Source organism: Miniopterus schreibersii, assembly GCF_964146895.1.
Source record: "Miniopterus schreibersii genome assembly, chromosome: 10".
NCBI lineage: Eukaryota > Metazoa > Chordata > Mammalia > Chiroptera > Miniopteridae > Miniopterus > Miniopterus schreibersii.
Genome location: NC_138110.1, coordinates 68,371,887 through 68,398,917, shown reverse-complemented (window position 1 = coordinate 68,398,917; position 27,031 = coordinate 68,371,887). Strand labels below are relative to the sequence as shown.

Sequence of the window (27,031 nt, the reverse complement as noted above, 5' to 3'; positions counted from 1 at the left end):
CTTAGCCTCACCAAGCTTCCTAAACTGAGAAAACTGATGCCAACCTCACAGGGCTATCAAAACTGAGAAAGCCTAAGTACTGGGGACAAGGTCCATGCTGAATAAGTTTAGAAGTTATGAGAAAACAGCCCAAATATTATTTGAGGGCTACTGTGCCAGGCATTTGACAAATGCTACCTCAAGTAAATCTCATGGCAACTCTGCAAGATTTTAGACCAGGTCAACAGCAAACAGATTTCCCACGATGATGTAAACATGCCAGATGGGCAGAGCCCGACATGGTAGCTAAGAGAGCCACAGGGGCTCATGATGCACTTGAAATGTGGCTGGTGTAACAGATGGGATACATTTTAAATTTTCATTCATTTCATTTAATAGTCACATGTGGTTAGTCATCTCTATATTGGACAACATAGTTTTAGGGATTAACAATTTTTTTGAAAGAGAGTAAACTCTTTAAGGTCATTGTTGATAAGTAACAGACCTGGGATTCAACAGGTTTCTCTGATTCCAAAAGCCTGTGTCTGTTCTACTCTGCCAACTTTGACCATGCAGGTTCCCCTCCGCCCACTGCAAACGGATTTTGGGGTTGTCAGTAAGTGAACACAGCTTTGGCGGGCTCCACCTTTGGGTAAACATGGGGCTCACCCTCTGTTTCCTGGTTTGATAAGAACTGGCAGGAACAGAAAAGGACCTTGTCAAGGTTGGAGAAAGACAAATAAAGTCTGAATTAGTAAAAGGCCACTAGGGGTCTAATCAAGTATCAGTCACATAAACCACTGCCACGAAACCAGATGAGCCTGGGTGTGGCCCAAAGACTGGGAAGGCAGGTGGTGTCTGGAAGAGAGTTAACCCACACATCCCAGAGCTCCTGCTTTTATCAGATCCTGGAAGCTAACGCCCAAGTGGTGCCTGTGGCCTATTCGTTTCAGCTCTTTATCCCAAAAGAATTGGCTAAACTCGGCGTTTAGAAGATTCTTTTGGATTCTGCACACAAACTTTCCAGTCAGATCACAACATTTTTTTCAAGCTAAAACTAAAGCCCTTGGTGATGACATTCAGGCATCAGAATGATTTATGGACTACAACAGGGAGGCACAGGTCCTTACGTTGCTTTTTCCCTCATGAATATGGTTTCCCCTTGGAAGGATCCAGAATGTTCATTCCACTTGTTAATCTCCCTTCTCTTTACAGACCCCCATGAGATAACTGACATGGGGCTTCCCAGCTGATCTGTAGAGGGGCAGAAGGGCACTGGCCATGCCCTTGCATCAAGGACCTTTGCCATTTGCTATTTACCTTGCGAAGAAATCTGTCACAATGGAGGGGCATTTGCAACTTTTGCATTCCTTTCCTTTGCCTTTGATTCCCTGAACTGAGGTCCCTACTGGGTGACGCTGTTTAAGTTTAATATAGACCTTTCCTCCCATATATAACGCTCAACAGGAATGGAGAGGGAGATCTGCTTCTGAGCCACTGTGCCAGCTGCTACCAGCCAATGTGCACAGCATGTACTGAGTGCCAGGCAGTGCTCTGAGCACTCTGTGCACATTAACTTACCAGCCTCCCAACACTCCTGTGAGGGAGGTACCGCTGTTATTCCCATTTTACAGAGAAGGCCACTGAGGCATGGACATTAAGTCCCTGGCCCGTACTGTGTAGTTGGTGGGGCGGAGCTGGGGTTGTTGGCTACACTGCAGCACACACTTGACTCACACCTGCTCTGAGGCCATAAGTGAGGCCGTAACACAGCGAGGCAGTGGGCCCAGTACCTGCTCAGCAGTCACACCTGAAGGAGGCTTTGCTGTTCTCCCTGTCACTGGATGCCAGTAACCATCACCAGGATTAGGAGGGCTTTGGAAATTTTTTTTTTTTTTAATATATATATATATATATATATATATATATATATATATATATATATATATCTTTATTGATTTCAGAGAGAGGAAAGGAGAGGGGGAGAGAGAGAGAAGCATCAATGATGAGAGAGTCATTGATTGGCTGCCTCCTGCACGCCTCCTACTGGGGATGGAGCATGTGTCCTGATGGGGAATCGAACCTTGATTGCCTAGGTCGATGCTCAACCGCTGAGCCATACCGGCCGGCCTGTTTTGGTTCTAATTGCCGAATTTCTTGAGGATTCCCTTAACTGTGTTGTTGGGAGGGGTGTTTTTCACTACCTTATACATCATGTCAGAATTTTTTCTCAGATCCTAGGACCAAGGAAACGCTTTTTTCCTGATCCGTCACCCTCCTTGCAACCTACCAGCCACTGCAAATCCCGAGACTGCTTCTCGTTCCTGCACTGCTTTGCTGTCAGGACCACAAGTAGCCAATCTGCGGCTCACTTATTTCAACCACTTGGGACATTCTTGCTCCCCATAGAGGGGCTGCCTGCTAACCTCGCCCGTAATTTGATGCACTGTCACATTTTTTCTCCTTCCAATCTATATCCCTGTGCCATTCACTTTACCCAATGGTACATATTTCTGCATTACAGCTCCCTTTGGGCTGTGGAAGAAACACGTATAAATAAGAACAAAAACCATTTCATGAACACCAGGCCTACTGGGCATTCTTCCATGGTGTTAGGATCAGACAGACCTGATCCAGCTGTGGCTGGACACTCACAGGCTCATCTGAGCTCCATTTCGTCACCTCCAAGAGCAGAAATAACATCGACAGTAATACCTGCATCACAGGTTACCTCTGGGCATTAGAGTGCTCGATGCACAATCTGAACCCAGGAAACCACTGTCAATATAGTAACACAGTCATAGTAATTACAACTAACGTTGCTAGTACTGATTATGATTAATCTTCCAAGAAACAAATGGGGAAAATACCACCATCCCTAACTTCCAGATGACTGAGGTTAGCGAGTCTCCCAAGAGGACACATAATAAGTGGCAGAGCTATGTGGACATGTTGCAGAAAGGACACTTCTGTTATGTGGACGTTTGCAATGAGAACTGGTGCCACTGTGTGCTTATTTCTTCTGATCCAGTGTGCAAATCGGAGAAACCCATAGTTTACAAGCTACTGTTGAGCTAGACTCCCTAAAAGTTTGGGAGGCCTGGTTGTGCCTGTCTTCTCTGCCTAGGCCAGCCTCAGTGTATACATCAGGCATGGGAAGGGGGAGGATCAGAACAGTATAGCCCCTTCCTTCTTCCTGGGCATGGGGGGGCAGGGGGGGATGCATAGTGACCTGAGGAGACAATCCCTGGGTTGGGTGCCCTGCCCTGAACCTCCTTGACATGAAGGGCAGATCACTCTCTGAGGGAGAGAGGGCAATCAAGTGAGTATTCAGCAAGTTTTACTGGTGCTAGACCCACTGCATCTTGGATTCTAAATTCCACAGAAACAAATGAAAATGTCTCCTCTCAATCACCAACCAGGAGCATTTCAAGCTTCTTTCAGCCATGACTGTGAGATGCAAGGAACCCTTAGTCTGGTATAAAGTGGAAAGTTTTAATCCACTCATTTCATTTTATTCTCACCTCAGAAATACAGAATATTAACTTTCCAAGGCCTGGCTGGAAAGAGTTGATAAAGGCTGCTGCAAAGCAACAAGAGAAGAGCACAACAGCTTTCCCGATTTTCAGGCTTTATTTCAAAAAGCAACTGGGCCCCATGGTGCTTCTTATGAACAAGTTCTCTGACAGGTCCTTGGCTGTGTGGGCATGTGGTCTGCTCAATGAGCTTTGGATTTGCGGGAGGAAGGAAGTCTGCGAATGAGCCATGGGAGAGAGTCCAACTCTATGTCCCCGATAGCTTACTTTAGGGTCATCAACAGTTATGAATTCCCACTTTCTCCTTTACTTCCAGATAAAGGCTTAAAATCATTAGGGCTTCACTTGCAAGGTCTGCCAGTGTGAGATGCCACTCTCTGAGGCTTTCTCTCTCTGTCCCCCTCTCTCCAGGAAGCATGTGGACACTCCAAGGCCAGCCCTGGCTGCTTGGATTCTGAGAAGGCTCCCGTGTTGTAACAGAGCTGTGGGCCAGGCTCCCCGATTCTTGCCGCAGAACATTGAAGAAATTATTCCTAACGTATTTGGCACCTGCTTCTCAGCTTGCAGAAGGACACGGTCACAAAACATGCCTCTAGGAGGAGTGGGTGGTCACGCAAAGTAACTTTCTTGGACAGAAAAACTAGTGTTAGTGTAAAGAGTTGCCTTAGCAACTAAAATAAGGAAAAATTAAAGAAGACCAGCTTACTCGGAGCCAGGGGGAAAAACAAAAGTTTTTGCAATAAATATTTACAATAAGTATTAAGAGTATGTCACCTCCTTCCCCTTCCCTCCCCCACCCCACCCCAAAGATTCTCCCCTTGAGCAAACTTGAGTTTGGTCCCTCTGAACAGGCTTCCCAGTGAGGTCTCAACATTTGGACTTACTTCTGTGTCTGTCTTTGCAATCAATGCCCAATGGGAGCAAGAATCCTGCTAAGTTCCTTTGGCCAGAATCCCCCACCCTCAATATTTGATCACCCCTGATATCTGGTCGGGTTCTTCCGCCTCCACCAGCTCCCAGGTGGTATCTATTCACCCTGGTCGGCCTTCAACAAAAACTGTTAGGTTTTAACCAAAATCTCCCCTTACCCCTGATGTCTCCCCCTAGTAATTTCCCACCCGCTGACCCCCATCTGCTCCTTGGCTATAAATTCCCTTTCCTTGTTGTGTTCAGAGTTGAGCTCAACCTCTCTCACCTTCTGCAAAACCCCACTGCAGCAGTCATCCTGGATACGGCCTTACCATTTTTTAACAAGCGTCACAAGTAGTTCTAAGAACAACAGGAGACGCGCTTTGCAAAAGTGCCTGAAACGTGGCAAGGCTCATCAGTCTTCTTTTTAGTAAAGCACTTTTTTTTTTTTTAAAGTAGAGACTAAAAATGTCCTGATTAATACATTTCTATCCTTACAGGCTGATTTTTATCAATTGTAAAGTAGAGGTATTAGTGTTCTTAGGAACATTTATTTGTTCTTAGGGGAAAATAGGGGAAAAATAAATTCTTTCCATCTTCCCTTCACTAAGAGGAGCAAACTGCGAACTCCTGAATGTAATAATGTAGTAACTATGCTCTGAAACAGATGAAGCCAACGGGCGATGAACGAGCTAAACAGATCTTTACATAGTTCTAGCTTCCGTTACTATACTTTAGAAAAATATTAAAAGCATATATATATTTTTAAATTTTTTCTACATCATACATATTTTCCAAAAAAATGTTTCTTTGTGTAGCGGAAGGAAAATTGTTCCTTGACCCTCTTAGGGTCCCTGGTTGGGTCTGAAAATTAAACTGAGGAACACAGATTAGCAAAAGCAAAGCAAACAAACATATTTAGAGTAAGTTTTACTTGACTCAGGGGCCTTCATAAGGAAATGAAGACCTAAAGAAAGAGACCTGAGTATTTTTATGAGGGGACAGTCGTAGAGGAATATGACAGCTTGAGGGGAATGAGCTAAACCGTGGAAGACATAGCAAGGACTGCTTGTTCAGACGCTTCTAGGGTCCCTTTGTCTTCTCAGAGGATGCTCTTTCCTCCAGGTGGAGGGAGGGCATCTCTCACCTGAGGGTTTTGTGACCTGTTTCAGGGAAGAGGGCAGGGGGAAGGTCAGGGTGACCTTCTGGCTTCTGCCCTTTTCTGTCTCTGTCAGCTTATAATAGTCTGCCAAGGTGCCATATTTTAGGGTAGTGTGACCTGAACCCATCCTTTGGACCTGGTAGCCACTGTGAGTCACAGTACACAGAGCAGCAATCCGTGTATGTTCTCTTTATCAGTACAGCAGTTCTGGAGACTGGCTCCCTCGATTACTACCCGTTGGAGGGTTGGCCAATTCCTTAACTGATTTAAACTCTTCTTCCCTCACCTTTATCATGCAGAAATGATCTCATTTAATCCTTGCAACCACCTGAGGGTTTAAAATGAAGACTGATGTTTAGAGCTTAGCACTGTGCCCGGCACATTAAGGATAAGAACAGTAGCTTAAAGATTTCTAGATCTAGTATGTTCAACTCCTATGGAGAAAGAAAAGTCTTTTACTGATCAGTTCTCTCCCCCTGTTATCTGTATTGCCTATCTGGGGGAGATTAGCTATAAAGAACTTGAAATGGGTTTAATTATTTTTCCTTCTTGGGAAGCCTAAAACTCCTTACCTTGCCCTATGCCTAGAGGTTCTCAAGCTGTATCATCAGGATCACACAGGGCTCGGCTCCTACCACAGGGATTGCTGGAGCCACCTCCAGAGCTCCGATTCAGCAGGGCTGGGGTGGGGGCCTGATAACTGCATTTCTAACAAGTTCTCACATCTGCTATGGCTGCTGGTCGGGACCACACTGAGCACCACTGAGGCTACTGGTACAGAATCTTTCGGCTCAGCCTGCCTGTGCCCAGACAGGTAGGTATTCAACCATTTTAAGTCCTGATTTTGCAATCTGAAAAATAAGGCTAAAAAGACCTACTTAACAACAGAGTTCCTGTGAGGCTTTAAAGAAACAATATTTTTATAGCATTTGCACAGTAACATCATTTCTACAGCACCTAGTAGTGCTCATAGTGGCAGATATTTCCACTGTAAGCACTATATAGCATCCTCTCTGAAAACAACCAAAACTGGTAACAACAAAAATATTTCCTCATCATTTTCAGGACCAGGGAATTCACTCACATGAAGCTGGGTTTAAAGAAGTGCAATTTTATTACTCAAGAAGGGACTGCAAAGTGATTCACTTTAAAATATGCTGCATCCTGCATTTGACTGTTCATTTGTCCACACTTGAATGAACTCTATTAATTCAATGGCTAGACCACATGCATTAGCAGAGTACATTCCCAAAGAAAATGCGCAGGCAGAATGAAGCCAGGATGTCCTCTGGGCCTTTTCACCGTCGGCCTGAGGCCCGCAAGGCGGCACTTGGCAACCCTAATTAAAAGGATGCCCTGGTCACTGTGCTCCTGTGCCCCTGCAGCCACAGACACGGCTTGAAGGAGCTAACAGTGAGCATTTCCGTACTTATACTTCAGGTTGAAAAGAAACAATAAAAAACCAGCCATTGAATTTTAACTAAATTCTTTAGCACAGCACAGTAATATTTCAGAGACTTACATTGCTCCTTAGCTAGTTCCTTATATTTTAATTTGATTGACTCATTACGTACACACCTTCTTCCTGTTGTGTGTAGTATTGTTTTGTTCCCTCAGGCTCCTTCGGAATCTAAAGCCAGCCCAGATTTCCTTCTCTGTGGCCTAGCGGATGCGCCTCACGTCCTGCCATGAATAAGCAGTCCTCCCTGTACCCTTGAATCGCATCAGTCTAAGTATTAGAGTTTTCCACGAGACTGACTCAGACACTGTTTCATGGGTGAAATGCTTCTGTTCCTCTAAGGAGTAGAGTTGTCTCCTACCCTTGCGAAGAAATGAAGAAAAGCAAACTCAGAGAAACTTCACAGAGAGAAAAACATAAAAATGAGAAGCAAAGATCAACACACAAAAATGGAGCATCTTAGAAAAGAAAGGCAGGAGTCACTGCTTAGGGGGAGAAAAACGAGGGGGGCTAAACTAAAAATACAATAACACATTCGTAAGAGAAAGCGAGGAACGGAGAGTAATTACTTGAAACTAAAAGTGTCGTCATCACCACCAAAACTAGTCTGTCATTCATCTTTGTGCAACATTATTTGTCTTCTAAGTTAGGTGTGTGCAAACTAAGGCCTGGAGGGCAAATCCAATTGGCACCTGTTTTTGAAAACTTAACTGGAACACAGCCCATTCATTCATTTATGGATTGTCCACGTTCTGTGGCTGCTTTTGTGCTACAAAGATAAAGACGAGTAGTTGAGAAAGAGATGGTGTAGTTCACAAAGCCTAAAGTATTTAATATCTGGTCTTTTACAGAAAAAGTATGTGGACAACTGTTGCTAAGCCTTTTCAACATGAGATGATCAATGACGTAAAAAGGACCTAAGACAACTGTGGTAGATTGCAAAGAGGGCCACAGTCCTCCATCCCTTCCTGTACCTATACCTTTGCAATGTGACTTTACAGCTCCTCCCATCAAGAAGTGGAGTATAACCTGGCTGGTGTGGCTCAGCAGTTGAGTATCCACCTACGATCCAGGAGATCATAATTTGATTCCTGGTCAGGGCACATGCCTGGGTTGCAGGCCTGATCTCCAGTAGGGGGCGTGCAGGAGGCAGCCGATCAATGATTCTCTCATCGTTGATGTCTCTCTCTCTCCCCCCCACTTCCTACTTCTCCCTGAAATCAATAAAGACATACTTTTAAAAAAAGAAGTAGAATATATGCCCTTACTCCATGAGTCTGGGCTGGCCTTGTGACTTGCTTTGGCCTAGAGAATGCAGCAGTATTGTGGGTGTGCCCAAAAGAGAATAAGTCCTACCTGCTTGCAGGGGGATCACAGACAAGCTGGGGTGGAGAGGAGACCATCCTGCTAAGTCCATCCTACGTCAGTCTACAGTCGGCCCAGCAGACACTTGAGTGCCCAGCTGAGTCCAGCCCAGGGAAATGACCCACAGAATCATGGGCTACATAAATGGTTTCTGTCTTAAGCAAGTGAAGGGGTTAGACTATGCCACCCAAAAGATGCCACTTTGGCATATGCGTTACCTGAAGCTGAAGGCAATTGAGTATCAACAGATGCAGAAAGAAGCCTTTTCAGAGCTCCCCTATCTGAGTAAAGCAAAAACTTCCATAAATCCCCTTTCCAGGGAGTTTCACAGCCACGAAGAAGCCAGAAAGTAGCACCAAAATGAATCAGCACTCTATGGTATATAGCTCATCTAACACACATTTTCATTTCTCCAATCAAGGCACAGCTTCCTTTTCATCAAAGGCAGAGGCTCTTCTTTCTCCAGCTCACATACTCAGGGGGGCTGATGGTGATGGAGGGCGAGTCAGTAAATTCTCTGATTTGAAATCACTCTTTTAACCTTTTTGCCAGCAAAGGAGCAAATGTGCTCTAGGAATCTACGTAGCAAGAGCCCGGATTATCTTGGGCTTCTGTTAATCAGCCCCTCACTGTGAGTTAAGGCAGAGAATGAAAGTTAAGAGCCATTTACCAGCAGAAACTTTAGGAGTCTGATTATTAGTGCTAAGAGTTGACTGGTAACAGCTTTTTAAGGTTTCCAATAGTGTTTGCTGAGATACTAGCTGAACATTTTATAGAAGAGACGTGGTCCCAAACGTGGTGGAATCTTTGTTCTGAAGAGGTATGCACACACACTGGGTGTCTCATACACTCCTACTGGGAGCCTCCGGCACAGACATACCGTCCGCATTTGAGGTGAGAGAGAGATGCTCTCTCAGACAGGTGAAAGGACTAGCTCAAAGTCATATTTTACAAATGTCAGGGTCAAGGCTCAAATCAGAGTCTTTGGGTTTCAAGCCAACTTACTTTCTGGAACTTTCCAAACAATACATACCATTCCTTAAATGCCTAATGCTTGGATGACAATGAGCTCTAGGCTTTGGGGGTTTGAGAGTATTTATAACATTATCAGCACTGTTGTTTTAAAGGCTGGTCAGGAAGGAACAGGCCTGAGCGTTTTTGCTAAAACCTAGTCAATTCTACCTCTTGCAACTCTGGGTTGTTTCAGTGTTCACATCAACTAATTATGTGCCCAGGTATCTAGCCACAGCTTTTTTATTGTGTGAGGAAGAGTCACATGGCTATGATGATAAGGAAGGTAATGGAAGGCAGATGGGTGAGAAATCACATAATCCTTAAGTGAAAAAATAGTCTTCAGTCCCACCCACTTTAACATCTGCTCTTTTCTAGCACAGAGATGTTAAGAAAGTTGTCTGTGGAGATACAGCCAGCAAGAGGAAGGAATATGACTCTGCCTCACTTTCTTTAAATTCTTGGTGTCCCCAACCACACTCACATCTCCTGCATGCACTTGGCCCACACCCCCAGAAACAGCTCTCCACACAGCTACCAATGTAACTGTCTCCAAATGTAAATCAGATCATGTCAGTCCCTGTTGAAAAACAGCCTCCCATAATGAAAAGAAAGAAAAATCCAAGCTCCTTGTTCTGGTTCTACACCCCTGATTCTCACACTTGAGTGTGCACTGGAGTTCTCTGAAGGGCTTACTGAAACATATATTGCTGGGCCTATCCCCCCGTTTCTGAACCATCTATGAGGATCTGCATTTCTAATAAGGTTCCGAGTGGTGCTGACGAGGCTGGCGTGGGGAGCACACTTTGAGAACTGCTGCTCTACATGAAGAGGCGTCTCCTTCTCAGGCCTCTGTTCTGATCACGGCCCACCCATGATGCCCACTCCAACCGGGGTGCCAACAGCGGCCCTGGGGGCGGAAGACTGAAAAACCAGGAAAACGCAGCCATTTGTTCATCCTCTTGGATAGTTTAGTATGTTTCTCAATTCCCTTTTTGCTTAATTTATTTTTAACTCAATCTCACATGATCTCCATTACATGCAAAATGTCTCCACGTGCAACAGAAAACACGAGGGGAAACCCCGCTGCTTCCAGGAGAGGAAGCACGGGCGCCCGTAACTCCTCCGGCCTTCTCTTCGTCTGCGTCAGCGTCGGCCCAGCTTCCCGGCCCGAAATCCCACCTGGTTCACACTCCTGACTCTCTCCGTCTACACCCCCTGGGTTAGGAAATCCTCTAACTCACTTTCATATCTGCTCTCTCCCCTATTTCCCATGTATCTGACTGTCAGGTCCTTCAATCCCAGCTTTTCCTCCCAGACTATTTACACGGGAATCCAGGCGGCCCTGCCTTCCAGTCATCATTCAGACCTTACCCTTCCCTGCTAAGTGCCAACAGAAGAGTCCCTACAGCTTTCAGGACCTCATGCCAACGCCCTGGGCTGGAAAGTAAAGGCATTTATGGTGGGGGCACTGCCCATCTCTGCAGCTTCAGCAGCTGCCCTCCGCCACCCTCCTTCTGCTCCAGCGTGACAAGCCACATCTCTCCGTTCCACACCCAGGCCCCTGCCTGAGCCACAGGTTCGCCCTCATCTTAGCTGTGCTCTGACCAGTACTGACTAACCAATCAAGACTCAGGCTCTCTGAGGCCACCCAGGTCAGTCCCCTGGACCCACTGTCCTTCCCATCTTCTCACACCTTGAGAAGCACGATCTTCCACCTTCTGCATCACACCTTGACTGTGGGGGGAAGAGTAGAGGAGGCTGGCAGAGCATCTGGGGCCATACGCTGAGGGCCTGCGGTTTCAAGCTGAGACATCCAGACTTAATTTGGTGTATAATAAAGTGACATCAACACGTTTTTTGGTTTGTTTTAAATGTCCGATCCTAGTAGGGATCGGAGCTTGAAGTTGGTGGGACTCACGTCAAAGCAGCCAAGAACTGAACTAATATCCAGCAGGCACATGTAATAATAGGTTCCAGAGAATAAATATTCAGAAATCGGACTCCATTTAACTTGTTTCCCTACCTCTTCCCCCACTCCCCGAATTCCAAATTTAAAATTATATTACTTTTGGTTTTGTAATTGGCAACTTTAACTGTTTAAATAATAAACACAATCCTCCATTTCATGCCCCATCAACTATATCAACATTACCTCCCACTGAGGATACTAACCCCCTGGCCTTCCCTCCACATCTCTAACTCTCGCATTTTCCAACATCTGTCTGCACCCTCACTTTGCATAAAGTTAGTAACTTCTTCATTCTCTTTTGTCAACAAAAATTAAATATTTTGTCTACCTTCAGGTTGATTCTGAAAGTTGAAAGGCAAATATTATCATCATGATTGTTATCATTATTAGGACTTTCTAAGTATCCTTCGCTGTAAATCGGGGGTGGGGAACATCCAGAGTGTATGGCCTGCGAAATCACCGGGTCTGGCAACTGCAGGTGGGACTTGAAATTCAATAAATCTAGGAGCTTTCTTCATAGCTAATTTTTAAGTTGATAATTCTGTATGGCCCGCGAATGTTGTTATAACTATCCAAATGGCCCTTGGCAGAAAAAGGTTCCCCACCCCTGCTGTAAGTACATGGAATGTGCTACAGTTCCACTTTCTACCCTTTGAGCCCCAAATCCTGACCCCGTCGCCCTGTTGGTACAACTCAATTTAAATTATCCAAAACTTGGGAACAAGATAAGAAACTAGCTATATTATTTTTTTAACGGTACACAAGAGCACTAATGTAGAGACTCGCCCAAGAATGACTTCTTTCTATAAGAATACACCTGTTTGGCTTACTATTTACTATTGTTTGGGCCCAGATTCTCTGAAGCTAGGTAGATAAGCTGCTGCTGTTTTTGTTCTATAGAGATGCACGTGATTTGTGTCTGGTAGAAAAGACAACCACAGAGGTTACAGCTCTCTGGCCCCAAAGAGCAGTAACCAGTTTTGTGCCTACCTGAACACTTGATTCAGCTCTCCTTTCCTGACCGCATTAAAACTTCCTCCAACGCGCTTAGAACTAACTCTCATCATGCTGGGATCCTCACTGCGGAGTTAAACACATCTTTAAGTCAAAATACTTTCTCTGAGGGTTGTGTTTTTAGTTTCTTGGAAATTATATTTGAAATTTCCTCGCTTAACTGATGAGCAGCCTGGGTGCGTAGGCTGCCTGGGCCTTTTGGAGCTTCACCACGTGGCCCACCCTCAGATTTCAGACCCGCCTTGGAAACTCGGCCTGACTTTAGGTGGGCACTGATCCTGCACTTTGATGTTCCCCTGAGTTTGACAATTGCCACACTCGTTTCTGTTTTCCTGATGGCAGTTGTCTGCACCAACTGGCCCATTTATGTGCATGTGGGGACGGGGTGGCAGGTGGGAGGAGCTAAAGACCAGGCATCTACCAGAAAAAGGCACTTCCTCGGGGCAGCTTGCCTCAGATGCATTAAAGTCCCATGGGTGAGAAAAAGGGGTGGCCCACGCTGGGATCTGTGATGTGGGGAGGGTGGAGCCAATGGTGGCCAAGGTGAGTCATCTATAAGATATTTAAATTTCTGGTCCAGCTGTCACTGAGAACTGACTGATGAAATTGTAGGTTCCAACTAAGTGAACTAAAAGTGTTTCTTTTTGTTGGGAAAGGAGTATGGTATTTAAAAATCTGGTTGTATAGTACTTTGAGCTGATTGTCTAGAACTGTGCTGTCCAGTAATGTAGCCACAGCCACAGGAAGCTCTGTAAGTTTTAATTAAAATTAAACAAAATTAAGAACTCAGTGCCTCAGTCCGACTAGAGCATCTCAAGTGCCGAATGGCCACCGGTGGTCATGGGCAGCATCGACACAGGCCACGCCCATCACTGCTGCGTTCTCCCGGTGATCACTTTTCTTTGGAACAACGGCATTCTTAAATATAAAGTTCTTTCGAAATCTTGCCTGTTTTCGGTACATACTTTGCCCTTCAAGATTATGCAAAAGGGAAGGAGATCTCAGGAGTCTGGATGGGAGAATTTGAGGTGAAAAGGGAGCCAAACTGCTCAGGATAACAACGGACTAGAATTTTCCATTTTTCTCTTTTGGCTTGAAAGGGAGATTTTTTATTTATTTTTTAATATTTGAGAAGAGTCATATGGAAAAGAGGAATAGGGTAAAGTGGAAAAGGACTGTGAGGGAGAGATTAAAACAGAAAAGAAAGGTACACACATTTTGGTGGGAAAGTGGGGCAAAGCCGACACATAATGAGACACCGTTTGGCAGGGCTGACTGATGAAATTCATTCAGCGGGATCTCAGGTATTTAATCTCAGGTATTTAATCTGAATGTGTCCTGGTGTAGGCTGCAGTTCTCTGCTACCACCCAGTGTCCTTGTTCCTGGGACTTGACGGTCTAATGGGTTTAGGAAGAGAGGTAAGAAGGCGCTGTGGATAAGGCTAACCCCTGTAAGCACCCAGGCCTTCTGGGGAAGACGGCGAGGGTCCTGACAGCCAGGGGCTGGGGTCTTCAGTCCTTTAACATGGATGTGAAAGGAAAGTCAGGAGACCAGGTGAGTTAGAGGCATTTGGGTTGCATGTGTTCTAAAAAGCACTGCTGTTTCTGTCTTCAGCAGTAAAAAAAAAAAAATCTCTATTTAAAAGATTTTATAACAAGCATCGCTTAGAAGCAAAATGTCTTTTGCACCTAAGTAACTTCTAAGTCAAGTAAAGTTATATTAAAAAAACACATTTAGAAGTGGCATGGGAGTACAAACAGAGGCTATAATGCAGGCTAGATTTTGTACTTTCTGAAATTTTGGGCTACTTCCCCCAGATCCTTCAGTAATGCAGAAATAATAAAATAAAGCTTGAACACAGTTGCACTCATTACATTTCTTGACAAGATAATATATAATTTTTAAACCGTGGCTAGTATTTTTTTTTTTCTGACTTAGCCAGAGCTCATCCACTTCCCTGCTTTCTTTAAACGAACCAGTGGAACCTAATTTAATGTTTACTTGATCCTTCAGGCCATCCTGAGAGTTGCCACATGGTGCTAAAGGCACTTATGTCACTTCACATGGGGTCCCTTTGCTATGACACTTTGGGAACACATTCGGGTTGTATTTTCTCTAATTCTTGTTCCTCCTATTTGCTGTCAGCTATCATTTCACACTGCTGTTCATGTACAAATGGAAAAAACAAACCTCTGCTTATATGCGGTTGCCATGAATATTTTAATGGCTGTGGCTCCAAAAAACTGGATCTTCTAGGACTGGGAAATAATTTAAAATATTGGCTATAGTCCACTTGAAATACTATTTGGCTTTCTGGTTTGATATGTTGTTTAAAGAGACATACTTTATGAAATTCTTTTTTTTTTTTTTTTTTTTTTTGCTTAAAATCCTAGTAAATCAGCACTTCAGAAAATTGAAAGCTTAGCTAGATGTATTTAATACTTGTTCACGATGTCTTTCCTCCTAGTTTTACCTCATTTTCAGAGGAACCTGGAGAAAAAGTAAATGCCTTTAGAAACACAAGTAATCAGTATTTTCTAAATGTGAGCAAGCCACAATGATTAATAAAGAAAATCATCATGAGAAATAAAAAATGATTCCATTTTGATGAACTTCCAATTCATCAAATCACATTTTACTTTATTTATCAAAAAAGCACATTTTCCTCTAATATGTTTCTGCTCATATGACAGTACTACAGATGCTCAAGCAATGATTTAATTTAATGACTTCACAATGACCTTCTCTGAGCAACTGGAAGCCATGTAGTATTTTCTAATTACCCTATAGTTTTGCAGAGCCTGGGAAACTGCCTTAGAAACTGCCAACCTTTTGGGGCACTCTAGCAGATTCAGGGAGTGACGTCTCTCACCAGCTCATAATGAAGGGCAATGGCCATCATCTTGGTGACACAGGTACCCGACCTAGACCCAGCTTACCTGAGAGAAAATTTAGAAATACACCTAAACTAGTCCTTGGCCCTCTTTGCCAAGCTGTATAAAGTGGATAAAAGCAGTCAACTACAATAATTTCAAAGATAAAAATCTCATATGGTTTACCCTAATATTTTGAATCTGTTGAAGTACAGATCCCCACACAGGTCTCAAGTATTATCAAGTCCTCTCACCATTTCAATGATCAAGAAGAACAAATAAACAACAACTTAACCAGACTGAGTTGGAATCAACTGTATCTAAAGTCCCTTTTGATACTAGACATCTACAGTGAATTTAGCAGTTGAAGGCATTCTGCTAGTACCTGGACAGAGATAAGTAAAATATGGTCTTTGACCTCAAGAAAATCAGAGTATAGTAGGAGAGACAAAAACATTAAATAAAGGTGACTGAAGTGTAATATGTGCAAGGGGATGTTAGTAGTGGCACAAAGGAGTTATCAATTCTTATTGAATGCATCAAGAAAGATATCAAAGAGGTGGGGAATTCTCATCTGGGTTCTGAAGGATGAGTAGGAGTTCACCAGTATAACAAAGAGGAACAAGTCTACTTCAGAAAGAGAGGGCAGCATACAAAAAACATGTAATAGAATAGTTTACTGGTAGAATTGTAATTGGACTTTATGGCTAAAGCAGAGAATATGTGTAGGAAGTTTGTAGGAAATGAAGTTGTAGAAACAGGCCTGAGCCAAATTATGGAAAGCCTTGTATTTCATTCTGACCAGTTTCCTTTATCCTACAATAGGGAGTCATGATATATATTTGCAAAAGTTTACACTATGATCATAGCTATGAAAGAGGGGAAAAAAAGAAAAAGACTAAAGGAAAACTGCCAAAGAATTAATGTGGTTGTGTCCACACAGAATATTATTTTCTGTTTCTTCTTATAGCAGAATACAATTAGCTATCCTTTCTGAGAAGCAGTAAAGTTTCAGTCATATCAACAGCTGTCCCTTCAATACTTTAATTCAATATAAGAAATAGCAACGACAGTGGGGCCCATCCTTTGCCTTGCTCAATTTTGTTTACTTAAAAAGCAACTTTGGTGTAAATCTAGAGAGTATTATGAAACACATTTTGGAAAAAACAAGTCAAGAAGTACTTAGTCACATCGGCTCCCAGACATAATGCAAGGCCTGACAATCTGAACCTCAGGGTTCATTCATACAGAACAGTTAGACTTCAGCTTTGCATGTCTCTGCTTCTCTCATGTATTGTTCCTGCAAGGTGGCAATATAACTTTCCATTGATTTTGAATGGAACCAACTCTGACTCTAAATGGAGTCTTAATGCGTTTTACATTTCACTTTGCCTTAGAGGTGACACAGTTTCACCACAGACCCCTCTCCAATTCACTTCAAATTCAGTACAATCTAAGAAAAACAAGGCATTTACAATGCTCATGAGGCTTCAACCCACCTCCTCAACCTTCTGAACAGATTGGTGGTTCCCAAGCCCCTGCTCTACAAAAAGCCTGGAGCCACCTGCCATCTTGCAGAAACAATAAGTGACAGAAGCAGAGGCATGCAAAGCTTAGGTCAAACTGTTCTGTATGAATGAAACCTGCAAAGCAAATGACTAGCACAAGGTCCAATCACTATCGCATTTATAACATAGAAAGTTTTATGCAGAAAGCCTGCCCAAAGCACTTCATTAAGCGAAGACTGTTACTACATGAAACCCATCTGTGAAATGAAGATAATAACAGCAACAACCCTGTAAGGGTGTTGTGAGGAATTAAACATACACATAAAATGCTTTAGAAGACAGTCTGGCACACAGTGAGCTCTCAATAATTTATAGCATCATTATCAACACATCTGGCACATGGTAAGTGCTCAATAAATACAGTATCATTATCATTATTATATCTCCTAAGCTGCCTCATTCCAACTATTCCAACTTATAAATCTCAAAGATGTTCTTACTCTGTCAGAGACTATTTACTGAATACTGTAATTAAAATGAAATAATTATAAGAATGTTTTGAGAGAAAGGATTAGTAACACCTCTTTACCTCTTCATATCTGTCAAAAACTGCTCCTTCTTGCAAAAAGGAAGGAACTTCCTTCTGCCAGTTAAATTCATAAGGTTTGGCCATGATTATATTCAAGACCTAAAAAAAACAAACACACAAAAAAACTCATTAGTACACAAATTTAAAAACAAGTGAAGGTCAAAGGTTAATTACTTTATATTTATGTGTTTGCAAAGCTTTTCTTCATACACACGGAACAAGTGCATAAATTGTCTTTTTTCTTTCTTCCCCATACCTGACCCAAATTTCTCTTCTCTCTGTCTCTAAACCTGGAGAAATAATACCATTAAGAAATAACAGAGGTAGTCATTTGGGAAGCTTCCCCTTTCTCTTCAGATCATATCAAATAAGATCATATTATGAAGATGGCAGCAGATAAGAGAAAGAAACCACACACCTGAACCTATACATAGGAGGGGCTGCTGCAAAGCCTACGCTAGAGCCCGAAGGTGCCTGAATGGGCAGGAGGCGTCCACGGGGGCATGGAGTGCAGGTCAGTGGGAGGGGTTGCAACTTTTTACTGCCCTTGGTAAAGCCTCTCTCACTTCTTCCTCACTTGGGCCACTCAGGAAACAACAGGATGCCTGCTGTCTAGCAAAGGTTGAGATGACTTTGACAGAGAGCCCAGGTATTGTTCAGGGTGGCTGCCTGCACCTAGAAAAGCTGGGGGTCCCCTTTACCCACCACTCTCAGCACCATGCACTGTGGTGCATGTTCAACAGTTGCACGCACAACATTTTAAATGACAAGGTGAGCACCCACCAAGAATCACCCGGTACTTAAGCAATGCCAAGAACACAGGAGCTACACACCAAGCACAGTAAGCAGAAGAACTCACACCCAAGGAAACAGCAGGACAGGTAGCTTTGGCTTAAGTATGGCTTAAGATATCCTCCGAGGGAGGAGAGAGTGCATTCTGTTCCCAAAACATAATGAACTACAAATTCTAGAAATTTAAAAAAGTACTGTTGAAATCAAACTTTTAAGAGTTATAGTTTTTTTAAATTTGAAGAATTCTTTAAAAGGTAAAGAATTTTAGAGAATTATAAAGAATATTAAAAATATGAATTATAAAGAGAACTTAGATGGAGTTGAGTCAAGGAAGTCTCACAGAATACAACACAAAGGAAATAGAAAGCATGGCTGAGAGGTGCAGAGAAATGGGAAATGGAAACAGAAGGTTAGACAACCAGGTACCTCTACTTCTACCTCTACCTCGACCACCTCTACCTCTACCTATCTCTATCTTTCTTTCATTCCCTTGTTGTACCCCCAGCCACTCCTTACACATAGAACAATCTAAACTCTCATCATGATCAGGCCATAGAGAAAATCTCAGCATTTTTCAAGAGGCAGAAATTATGATCCCCATACTTATTGACCAAAACTAGGCCAACTTATAAATTAATGACGGAAAGTGCAGAAAATCTGTATACATAAGAAAAAACATCAGCTTATACACATACGTCTAAATAATTCTTGAGTTTTGCAGACAAGTCAAAGCAGCAATTATAAACGTCTTAGAAACAAATGGTGGGAACGTTATACATCAAAACCTAGACATGTAACATGAAGCCAAAAAATAGTCAAAGAGCGATCACTACAAATGAATTGTAATCTGAACACTTACATAGTAAATAAAAGGGCGTGTGTTGGGAGAGAGAGAGAGATGGAGGAAAGTACAGAGAGGAAAAGGTGAGAGCTGTAAAAGAATAACAGGCATAACTTTAATCAAAATATTTGAAAATCTAAATAACATGGCAGGTTTTCAAAGTTAAAAATGAACTGGCTCACAAAATGAGCAGAATACTTCAACAGACCAAAGACCTAGGGAGCAATTGATGAAATAATAAAGATTAGGCCCATATGGTTTTACAGGTGAGTTTAACAAATCTTCAAGGAAAAGGTAAATCCTGTGCACCTACATTTTTCCAGGACATTAAAAAAAGTAAAGCTACTACCCAACTCAGTTCCCAAGTCCCATGATCAGATCCTGACAATGACATCCTAAGGGGGTTAATAAGAAACCAACCAGCCTTAGAGCTCAGTACCACTTACAGAGAAAAAATTCTACCTAAGATATAGATCTATTACAGAAAGTTATTAAAATAATAATTTGAAATACTTCATTGAAAATAAAGCAATGCCATTCACTCCCTAAAGAGATAAAGGGGAAAAGTCCAGTATATGCATATCCTGGCACACGTTACAAGGTGAGGTGCACCTGATGTGAAAGATCTTTAACACACACCATTAAGGGAAACCAGGAAGCCACAGAATGATATGAAACACGAACAGTGCGATACCATTTACCTTTTAAATACACAGCTACGGAATGCTACACACAGAGTAATACGGTTTATGTAAATACACACAACATACACCTACATATTTCTCTAGGTACATCCATGTTTAGCTAAATTACTTAAAACTCTGGAAAGAACCTTCCACATTTATGGTCCTGCTTATGTCTGGGGAGGAAATAAGGATTGGGGCTGAAAACCAAGGTATCTTTAGTGCTATCTCTGTGCTGGACATTTTTATTATGGGAATAGATTCCTGAGTTATGTGTACTTGTGTAAATAAAAAATGCAAATTTCTAAAAAAAAAAAAGTTAAAATCATACAGATAGGTGGATGCATTATTTAAAGCAGATGAAAAATCTGGGAGGTCATGTTTCAGGGCAGCTTTCTCACAACGGCGCCCTTGCTGTAAGGGGGGGATTTCCCCATTACTCATCCCCGACCAAGCTAGAGGCTGGGGAAAGCGTGGAGGGTCTTCCAACCGGGCAGCTGAGGTGGGAAGCAGCCCCCACTAATCAGCACCAAGGCTCCCCAGGTAAAGCCAAGAAGATGAGCTGGGATGCGGAGAGTGGAGGAAGCGGCGGTGCTTTACCCCAGGCCGCCCATGTGTAGGTTGGTCCATGTCTCTGTCTCCTATAATGACTGTACCAGGGTCTCTCTCTTCCTACCTTCTGTCTCTCTGTTCCTCTCAATTTGTCTTTCTCTGTGTCTTTCCATTTCATTTCTCAGTGTCTGAGACACACACACACACACACACACACACACACACACACACAGCCTTTTCACCCAAGGCAGCTTAGGAGCAAGTTTCTAGTGTAATGATGTACATTCATGCCTTCCATGCCATGAAACAGATCTGCAGACTCCCCCAGATAAAAAGAGGCCTGCAGGCTCCCTCCAGCTGCCATGGATATGTTTTTCAGAATTAACCAACTACAAGGACTCAAGTGTGAACACGAGACCAGATGAAAAAGACATTACAGTGTCCTCCCTGGTCGATCAGACTATGGAAAAGAGTGGGCGAAACACCTCTCTTCTGCAGACCTTGATGTGTTCTCACTGCTGCCAACTACGCCTTTCGATATTTCCCTTTGGTTTTATTTAAAAGGGGACAGTGAACAACAAGAGACTTCTGCCATAAAAAAGGTGATATCAAAAACGAAAACGAAGAGAAAGCTTATGTCAACTTGCATCATCCTTTGCTGGCTTAACTCTGGTTTCCCCAGGATCCTTTCAGTGAAAGAACACACATCAATCCTCAGTACATGATGTTTCTCAGACTTCACTACGATCCTTACTGCTGAAATGGGCCTCTCTTCCTTGGGTACCCATTTCGTCGTAATGGTCTCATCCTGTGAAGGATTTGGTGGGGGCTAACAGAAAAAGGAGGGTAATCTGACCTTAGTCTCTAAAGACATCTGCCGTGGAGGCAGGAGCTCTTTGTATGGCTTACTTCCTCAGAGCTTTTGGGGTTCTGAACAAGGTAAGAGGCATTTTTGCAAAATGACATTGGAGTATCCTGCATTCTTCCAGTTATACACTGGGAGCTGTTCCTCGCAGTGTCTCTGAAATACGTCCTAGGGCCTGCCGTCAGGGGCAGCGGCTGGGTTATTTTACATAGACCTACAGACTAGAAACAACTATGACCTACAGACTAGAAAAGGCTGATGCAGCCAATCATGTTTAACAGCAGTTTGATCCAGGTAATTGATTTTAAAATGGGAACAAATGAAGGTACATGTTGTAGCTCAACTGACTCCAGAGAAAGTTAAAAGGACAGTTACTTCTTTTAAAAGGCATGGAGGGGGGAACTGGTCCCTCTATGAGGACATAATTTTGCAATTATCTCAAAGCCCCACCACCCACAGCTAACTAATAAAAAAGTGCTATTACTGGGCCATGCCAAAGGTTCCTCTTCTCAAATTCTCTGGCTTGCCTTCCAAGGCCTCACTTACAAGATACTTCAAGGTTCAACTGCCTCCTCCACCTCCTAGAAAAACACCACCTCACCATATACAGCCCACAGGAAAGGGCCTTCCTTCTTCAGAAACATGCAAGTACAGGAGGATTTACACAAAGAAGGGACATATAATTCGGCACCTTTTCCAGAGTAAACACCTTGAGCAGCTGCTGGAAGGAGGCCAGTGCACATTTCAATAGTCTTATTGTTTTTAAATTCTTATGCAACTGGAACGGATTAACTATTGCACTGGCTGTAGAGGGTAAAGTCCTGGACTGTGGAGCTTGGCAAGGAGGGGACGGGAGAGGAGAGGAGTTCTAGGAGGCTTTGTTTCACAGCACTGGCAAAATGCTCCTTCTAGAAAAGTTGACAAGAAACTGAAGAGTTAGTAGGGGGGTGACAAGGGAGTTCAGGCAGGCTGTGGGGAACCAAATATTGAAGTAGAACATGCCCATCCATAAAGACGGCCTTCCATGTATTCATCCACTCATCCATTCAGTTGGCATGAACTAAGGAAGAGCAGCTCTTTGTTTGTTGGCCAGCTCTGCCATGCACCTTTAAATCTGCTGGGTAGTCTCTAACATTTACCACACCACCTATCCCAGATATGCTGGTTCAATTACTGAGTCAACTCTCCCTCCATAGGCCAGTCGGTTCAATCTGTGGCAAAGAATGTTGTGTTTCTGGACATATGCTTCATATTTTGGTAGAGAACTGACAGAGGGAAGTTCATGAAGTCAGGTGTATTCAAGGTCCTGAGTAAGACAGATTGAGTAACGGCCCCCAGAAGATACCCATATCTGGATCTCTGAAATATCTGTGTTACCTTTATGCCAAAAAAGAAATTTGGAAATGTGATTAAGTTAAGGGTCTTGAGATGGGGAGATTATCTTGAATCATCCTAATGAACCCTAAATATAATCATAAGTGTCCTTTAAAAAGGGAGACAAAGGGAGATTTGACACAGACAGAAGAGAAAGAGGCAATGTGACCACTGAGGCAGAGACTGGAGTGGTGCAGCCACAAGTTGAGGAGTTTTGGCAGCCACCAGAAACTGGAAGAGGCAAAGACTGGATTCTCCCCTCTAGCCCGAGGGAGCATGACCCTGCAGACACCTTGATTTCAGAGCTCTGGTCTCTAGAACTGCGAGCAAATAAATTTCTGTTGTTTTTAGCCACTTTGTGGCATTTTTTTACAGCAGCCCAGGGAAACAAATACATTGGGCCTATTGAAGGTGGACATCTCCCTAAAAGGCCTAGCAAATTGCCATATCAATCTGAAAAGCAGTAGGCACAGCTCTGCCTTGAACAGATGGGCATTCAACATACATCTGTTCAACTTAATCAAAGACAAACAGAAAGAAAAGTACAGAATAGAATGTCATCTAGAAATGAATTCAGATACCTCCTGTCCTTCTATTCCAACGCCCCTTTGAAGAGTAAAGATATTTCTACAGTATATCATTCCCCAGGATCCAGATGTCTTTTAACAATTTTGAGCTTCAGCAATGAATACAAACTTTAAATAAACTTTGCAGCTTCCCCCAAGCCAGCCAAGGCATTTCTCCACTTTTTATTTCTATTTGTAAAGAAATGAGTTTGTTTGAAAAGGCATTTGCTTCCACTTGATAGCATATAACATTCAAGTAATAAATTTATAAACTTCCTTAAGAGTAACTTATCTTTTACTTTCAACCTCATGACAAAAACAGTTGCATAAAGAATTAACCCCCCCTCCCCCATTCAACCATACAAATCCTGTTAAACCAAATAACCGGGGACTTCATATGACCCCATGATGAGAACAATCGAGGCTGTTTTCCAGAACTCGGTGTTGAGATAAAACTTCCACTGACAAAAAGTCAATTAGTTGCCTCTGTCAAGCAGATTTCAGTGTCTTGCTCTTCAATCTTTAAATAAGATAGCCTTATATTTCTAAAAACAGATGGACAGCTAGATCAGATCATCCAGAGCTTTTAAATAAATGGCTTTACTTCAAGCAAAAATCTAATTTGACACTGATCTATTACACCATTAATGACAGTTCTTCCCTTTTGCTAAAAATACCTCCATTTTCAACAAGCCATTAAATAATCTTTTCAAAAAATATATAAAAGGTTCAAAATGAAGAAAATGATAACAGGCAATGCTATTAAGGGGGGGGGGGGTCAAGGGCATTCTTGTATAGTTTGGTAGAAAAGAATTCTGCAATATGTTTCTATAGCCTTGTAATGTCCACACTTTTTGAACTAGTTATTCTACTAGTAGGATTTATCCTAAGTTAATGCACAGAAAATCTATGTATTACAAAGACACTCACCACTGTGCTATTTATGGCAGAAAAAGATTGTCCTAATATGAACATCACTAAGCAATTAGTTAAATATACTATAGTACTTAAATATTCTGTGCCCATTAAAAATAATGCTTTCAATGAATAGTTATTTGTTGAAAAAGAGCAAATTTAGAAGAGTTTCTAAATATATTCACAACTTTTGTCAAGCAATACAAATGCTCGGAACATATTATGAAGTAAAAAATTATACGCAAGAATGACCCCAATTTTTATGTTTTATATACACATTTCTTATACACACACGTGAGCATGCACACACACACATATTTTTTGACAAGGTGAAAAGACAAGCAAAACATATACCAAAATATAAGTAGTTAATTACATCTCGGTAACAGAATTTTAGGTGATTTTTATTTTCTTTAATTTTTATATTCAAGAAAAAATTCTCTAAAGAGAAGGTGACATTAAAAATCATATTTTATTTTTCTTGATATAAATCAATTTTTAAATACTGTCCATTTTTCCACCATAGTTCCTGCCGAGAACAAACAGCAGGGAGAAACTAATAAAGCTGTAAAATGTTCTTTTTCTTTCAAGATCTAAAATCTTGACTGTACCTCGGGAGCCTTACCACACACCAGTTAAGACTGATTCTCAGGAAGGAGTTACTTAGTAATACTGACTAAAACTTTGGTATTAACCCTGAAACCTCTCCTATACTTCCGCTTGGGAATAAAACAGATTTAGGCGGTGCTGGATTCCATTTCTTACGAGTTCTGAAATTACAAAAAAACCTAAGGCCTTTGCCATGACAAATCCATTAAATTCATCCTAAATATGTAAGTACATTTATTTATCAATAAAGCACCTCTTGATTTAAAATAATTTCCTGGAGTTTAAAAAACACACGAACAGAACAGGAATAAAATAAAAGCAGCAAACATCTAGGCTTTGTCTCTCTCTGTCTCAATAGTCATCATAATTAGGAGGCAAACGTAACTTAAAACTACAAAATTACAAAATAGACGAGTGACATGATTGAAGTGAACTGCTGCTATAAATTTATTAGGTGGTACTTATGATCATTTAGAGGCTCAATGATATTTGAATTTTACACATCATGCAAAAGATGCTTGGTTTTGTGGGATATTTAGGACAGTTTAATTTGACTGTAATGAATAACTCTGCACATAGAATTCAGTCTTAATGACCAATTTTCAAAGAAATTAGAACCCGATGAGGTATACGGTTTCCCAAGGAAAGAACTGATTTGTTTCAAAAGGTTGTTTGCATGCTGTTTGTTTGCCTTGGAAATGGCACCTAAGTTTATACGCCAGCTCTCCAACATCCTTCTGAACACATCAAGTGGCTGAAATTGTATTAAAAGTAGTTGTCAACAGCCCTGGCTGGGTGGCTCAGTTGGTTGGAGCACTGTCCCCAAAAGGCCGTTTGTTCCATCCCCCGTCAGGGCGAGTGCAGGAGGCAACCCATCAATGTTCCTGTCTCTCTCTTCCTCTCTCTCTCAATTCAATAAACATACCCTCAGGTGAGGTTAAAAAACAAAGTAGTTGTCTGTGACTGGGGTTTTCTGACCTGATAATGCCTCGCTACTGACCTCATCCCTGGTTACAGTCCCCCTGAAGGGCTCACACGGAGGCCCAGGTTTAGGGAGCCACACAGGCAGGCAGAGGTTGAGAGCTGCAGGGGCCTGTCTCCCTCCATATGAAGTCTTCTGAGGTGTCTCACTCCTAAACGTTAAGTAAGTCCCTGGTGCTTAATAGTATTCTGATCTTTTACAAATAGAAGATACATGTGCATGTTAATGACTTTTAGAGTAGTGGATTAGACAGGACTGCTAAAAAGAACTTTGTGTGTGCTCAAATGCTAGATAAATCAACCTTTAGAATATGAAAATATATAGTGTGTGTGGTAGAAACCTGGAGAAAGGAATATATAATTTAACTGGGTTTTCTCTGGCTTCATGTAATAACAAATCTGTGTTAGTAAGCTTCATTTTACATATTATAAAAATTCTGCAAAGTAAAGGCATCTTGTTTCTCTTATGCCTCTGAAATAGAGTACTTCTGTTTTCACTGATGGAGGGGGCCCAGCAAACAGCAGAAGGTATTTTACTACTACTGAGCATGTAAGACAAACCAAGTTAAGTTCAACAGCCCTGAGAAATACAACAGTCCCAGGAAATAAGACAATTAGGGAAACCTGGGGTAATTATCAACAAAGGAGTGGAATTTTTTCTTTCTGTCAAAAGTAGAAGAATTTGCCACTGTCTTCAAGACCAGAACTTGCAGACTATATGGGGAATGTGTCCAGTATAACATGCACAGAAACAACTTCTCTCTGAGTGGTAGTATTAGTCCTACACAAGAACGTATGGGAGAGGTCAGTCCTTCTCACTCCCACAGTAAGGGTTCTGATAAGGTCTGGGGAATGGAAAACAAAAAGGCAACATTACAGATTGAGTACGTACTGTTTTCAGTGGAGTCATAAATAGATCAGACAAATAACTGTCCTTCTTGGACCCTGTTTCATGGTGTTCTTAATTGTGAGGCTAAGACAGAAGTCTGTGGTGTCCCTGGAGAGCCCAGAGGTCCCAGGGTGGGGACTATGAGAATGGGGGCTTGGGTTGACCTCTCTCTCAGCCTTGCTTCTTTACTGGGACACCCTCTGAGCTACCAATGGTAAAATCTGGATAGTCAACGTGGGGATTCAAGCCAGGAGCACAGGGGAAAGACTAGAGAATATACAGGCCCCATGGGCTTGCCTTAGATGAGTAGTTTTCAAAGTGTGGTATCCACACAGTGAACATCATCTGCGAACCTACTAGAAATGCAAAATCCCAGGCCCCATCCAGATCTCTGAATCAGAAAATCTGGGGTGGGGCCCAGGGACCTATGGTATATCCAGGTGGCCAAGTGATTCTAAAGACTGGAAAAAACTGCCTTGGATCCAGCCTTCATCAAAAGGAAAAAGGCAAAACAAAACAAAATAGAGAAAGAAGGGGAAAGGGCCTTCTGATCTTCAGCTGAAGCCCAGGCCAGCTCACCAGGGAA

The 27,031-nt window shown here is 42.4% G+C and overlaps 1 protein-coding gene across 4 annotated transcripts in view; it reads right to left on the bottom strand.

The window, feature by feature from the left end:
* PLCB4 (phospholipase C beta 4) overlaps positions 1 to 27,031 on the bottom strand; it is a 300,552-nt gene that overhangs the window by 105,863 nt on the left and 167,658 nt on the right. For all 4 annotated transcript variants that reach the window (XM_081150345.1, XM_081150343.1, XM_081150344.1 and 1 more), the window contains exon 2: positions 17,379 to 17,477. In XM_081150345.1, coding sequence (XP_081006471.1) covers positions 17,379 to 17,462 — 84 coding nt within the window. In that variant the 5' untranslated portion in view covers positions 17,463 to 17,477. The remainder of the gene's footprint in view (positions 1 to 17,378; positions 17,478 to 27,031) is intronic.